Below are 4,149 nucleotides of genomic sequence, written 5' to 3' on the forward strand. Positions count from 1 at the left end.
AATAACCTAACTTAACCTAATCTGTCAAAATGCACATAAACTTCACAAGTGCGTTCCGTTTCACGCATGATGCGCATAATGCACCACGTTTAAAACTATTTAGTTTAATTGGCGCTATTTGATGATATCATTACTTTTGTAGAGAAGATAGTTTTGTAGTGAGGATATTTTTGTAGAGATGCAAAAAAGATAGAGTAACAAAATATATTCGGTCGTTGGAGCTTTAAAAATTACGTGAAAATTCAGACTCGTGGACTTTGCATTGCAATATCTCTACTCATGGGGCACGTAGGAAAAAAGTAAAAATAGTTTTATTATGCAAATCGTACCCAAGCTGTCGATTAAGCGCAGTCTCAAGTTCGTGGGATCAGCCATTGTTGAGAAAAAAAAATCTGAGGGCCCGTCAAGTCGTGTACTCGCGTAAACTTACACGGTCGGTCTCGCGCGCGTGGTACTAGCTTCGCTTACACTTGGCGCGAGACACTACCGTGTCTCGTGATAGTAGTTCGTCCAGGCCCTTGATATCTCGTCTGGTACTGTCTCGTCCCATCCTAATTTTATCTTCCAGAGTTGCTGCATTGTGATTTTTGCCGTAATGAGTATTGGCCTAATTAAACCTAGAGGATCATAGATACTTGCAATTTGTGACAAAATGTTACGTTTACTCATTTTTTGTTTGTTAGTCACCGTGATCTTGTATTGCAGAACGTCTTGATCTGAATTCCAGAGAAGACCTAGTGTCTTCAGCGGTTCCTCCTTATCCAAAACAAGAAGTTCGTCCGTTTTTCGATCTTCCGCTAGATGATGTAGTACTCTTGAATCATTTGATCGCCATTTGCGTAACGGAAATTGTCCTCTTGCCAGCAACTCTGAGAGCTCCTTTTGCAAAGCTGCCGCCCCTTCTATCGTATCACTACCGGTCAATACGTCATCCATGTAGAAGTCATCTTCTAGAATCTTGGCTGCTGCTGGATAGTTCTTCTTTTCTCCTTCCGCGAGGTGCCGTAAGCATCGCATTGCTAGGTATGGTGCGCATGCCGTGCCGTATGTGACGGTATTCAGCGTGTACGTCTGAACGGCCTGATCAGTGTCTTCTCTCCAAAGTATTCGCTGTAGATGTCGGTCTTCTTCTGATACCATAACTTGCCGAAACATCATAGCTATATCGGCAGTCATGACATACTGGTGGCATCGAAATCGTAACATAATACTCCATAAGTCGCCCTGCAGATTGGGGCCTATCAGTAGCATGTCGTTTAGTGAAGTCCCGTTTGATGTCTTGGCCGACGCATCAAAAACGATTCGAAGCTTCGTTGTCAGGCTCGTTGTCCGAATGACCGGTTGATGTGGTAGGTAGAAGGCCTCTTCTTCTGTTGAATTATCTGTTCTTTGTATTGGCGTCATGTGTCCCATAGCTTCGTATTCGATCATAAATTCGTTATAAGCCTTCCGTATATCAGGTTGTTTCTTGATTCTATTTTCCATCGAGTATAGGCGTCTCATTGCAAACTCCTCTGATGATCCTATTTTCGTATCCTCGTTTCTCGGTAGACGAACGATGTATCTTCCTTCTGCGTTCTGAGGTACAGTCTTCTTAAAAAACTCTTCGCAATATTGCTCTTGTTTTGATAGATGTGGTTGTTCCGTCCCTTCCTCGATGATCCAAAATTTCTCGAGTTGTTTGTCCAATTTGGTAAGTAAATGACACGTTTGCGGTTGCCTTACGGTATTGCGACCTACTATCTCTCCTCCTACTACCCATCCCAACATAGTCTTCTGTAAGGTAGGTAGCTTGTTATGAAGTTTTATTTGCTCCATGCATAGTATCTGCCAAAACAGCGCTCCTCCAATAAGTAGATCTATGCTCCCAGGAGTGTTGAACGTCGGATCGGCGAGTTTAATGTGTCTGGGAACATTCCATATCGTGGTGTCCACATAAACTTGCGGTAAATTTTCAGTAATTATCGGCATCAACTGGCATTCAAATTCGGATGTAAATGAAGTATGTATAGATTTGATCTTCACGCGTACCATTGTTCTTGTATTAGTTCTTGCTTTTCCAATTCCGCTGAGTGGAAGTTTGCTTTCTATTATCGGGATTTTTAGTTTCTTTGCTAAATCCATCGTCATCAAATTGGACTGCGATCCAGGATCCAATATCGCTCTGCATTGTATTAGTCTCCCTTCTTTGTCGTAAACGTGGATTTGAGCTGTAGCCAGAAAGACTGTCCCAGAATTTCGATGAACTACGTGATTTATTACTGTGGCCTCTCCACTATTTTTCTTTTCTTGTTGATCATTATCTGTAAGATCATCGCCTTCGGTGCTTCTTAAAAGTACACTGCTTGTCAATACAGCTTTCTTTTCTTGCTTTGGTGCTTCGTTCTTAATTGAGTTTGATTTGAATTCTTGACCGTCCTTATCGATGTGTAGTAATGTATTATACCGCTCGCTACAGTGCTTGCAAGAGGTTGCTTTACACTCCTGCACATAATGTCCTCTTCGTAAGCAGTTCAGACATAGGCGTCTTTGTTGTATTTCCTGTCTTCTCTTTTCTACCGGTAATTTGGAAAACTCTTCGCATTTGTAAAGAGTATGAGCACCCTCGCAGTAGCTGCATGCAACTATCGCTGTGGTAGCTGCAAGATTAACCTTTCTCTCAATTTTCTTTGAATTGAAAGATTTTTCGCCTCCAGACTTGTCTTTCGAGTTATCGACTAACTCCAGTGTATGAGCTCGGTTTGTGAGAAACTCGAAGAGTTGATCCATATTCGGAAGTGCGTTCGAATCTTCTTTACTAGCGTGTAGTTCCCAATCTCGTCTTGTTACGTAATCTAATTTACCACTTATTAGGTAAATCAAAATCGTGTCCCATTTCTCTACGTCCTGTCCTAAAGTTTCAAGAGCCTTCAGATGTGTACGGATTGAATCTATAAAAAGCCTTAAACTGTTATAATTGCCTTTGGTTATGGGCGATATATCAAATAGTCCTTTAAGATGCGTATTTATGATTAATTTCTTATTTTCATACCGCTCCCGGATCAAATTCCAAGCTATGTCGTAATTTGCTTCCGTTGTCTCGAGAGTTTGTATCACATTCAACGCTTCGCCCTTTAGTGCGCTCCGTAAGTATTGGAATTTTTGAATCTTTGATAGACTATCATTCGAATCAATCACCGACAAAAACGTATCTTTGAATAGTAACCATTGATTATAATTACCGTCAAATTTCGGCAATTGAAGCGTTGGTAGCTTGACTGTTGTTCGCGTGCTTTGCGGTTGTTGCGTAACGATATTGTTCGTTACTTCACTTACGATCGGGGGAAGTCGTCTTCTTGCTCGCGCTATACTGGCGAAATATCGATTTTCGAATGTCGTTCGTTCCTCTGTTAATTCTTCTTCTAACCTCTTTCGATCCTCTTCCTCTTCCGACGGCGTTGATTCTTTATCCTCGAACTCTTCTATTTTTAACTCCTCGATCTCTCGCTGGACTTCGTCGAATATCGCGTACACTTTCTCTACCTTTCGAATTCTGTCTGGAATCTGATCTATTTGATCATCCGTTATCTCGTCTACAAATCTAATGAATTGTGTTAATTGCCCTTTGGCATTTGTTCGCTTTGCTATCAGTTTTTTCATCGTGACCAATTTTATGTGATTGGACGATATAAGAATGGATTCACGAGCAGGTATCTTTCTTGTTCTTACTGACCTTTGTGTCGTTTCGTTTCCTAACCTTGTTGTTACGTTTCGCTTCGTGTTGCTGATTCCAAGTTGTCTTGCTGCTTTTCGTATTTCTGGACTCGCTAATCCGGCCTCGACGGACCAATTTTCTTGGGTGTAAATGAGTGGACTGTATTTTGGATTTTGGTTGTAGTTTACTTGCGTATATCACGACGTGCTTCTTGCTTACACGTCTACAGAATCTTTTTCGTGCGAGTACTCTCCGTCCCGCTCCCTCGCTCGCTCTAACAAAACCTTCCGCCTCGCGGCGCTCTCCGCTCGTCTCCAATGCGCGCGCGCTCGCGGGCTTGCTATCTCTAACACAAAGTACAAGCGACGCTGTGAATTATTACATCTTTTTTGTTTGCCATTATTAAACAAAGATGAAATAATTCCCAGCAATACACACACACACACACACACACA

General features: G+C 41.8%; 1 protein-coding gene across 1 annotated transcript; it reads right to left on the reverse strand.

Annotated features, from left to right (window-relative positions):
* Positions 1–483: 483 nt before the first annotated feature.
* Positions 484–3,639, reverse strand: LOC105555857. Its single transcript, XM_012002899.1, has one exon. It carries the CDS (start codon positions 3,637–3,639, stop codon positions 484–486), a length of 3,156 nt encoding a protein of 1,051 aa, XP_011858289.1.
* Between the last annotated feature and the right edge of the window lie 510 nt (positions 3,640–4,149).

The sequence above is a fragment of the Vollenhovia emeryi genome, unplaced genomic scaffold (assembly GCF_000949405.1).
Source record: "Vollenhovia emeryi isolate VEMERY1.0 unplaced genomic scaffold, V.emery_V1.0 DF940629.1, whole genome shotgun sequence".
Lineage (NCBI taxonomy): Eukaryota > Metazoa > Arthropoda > Insecta > Hymenoptera > Formicidae > Vollenhovia > Vollenhovia emeryi.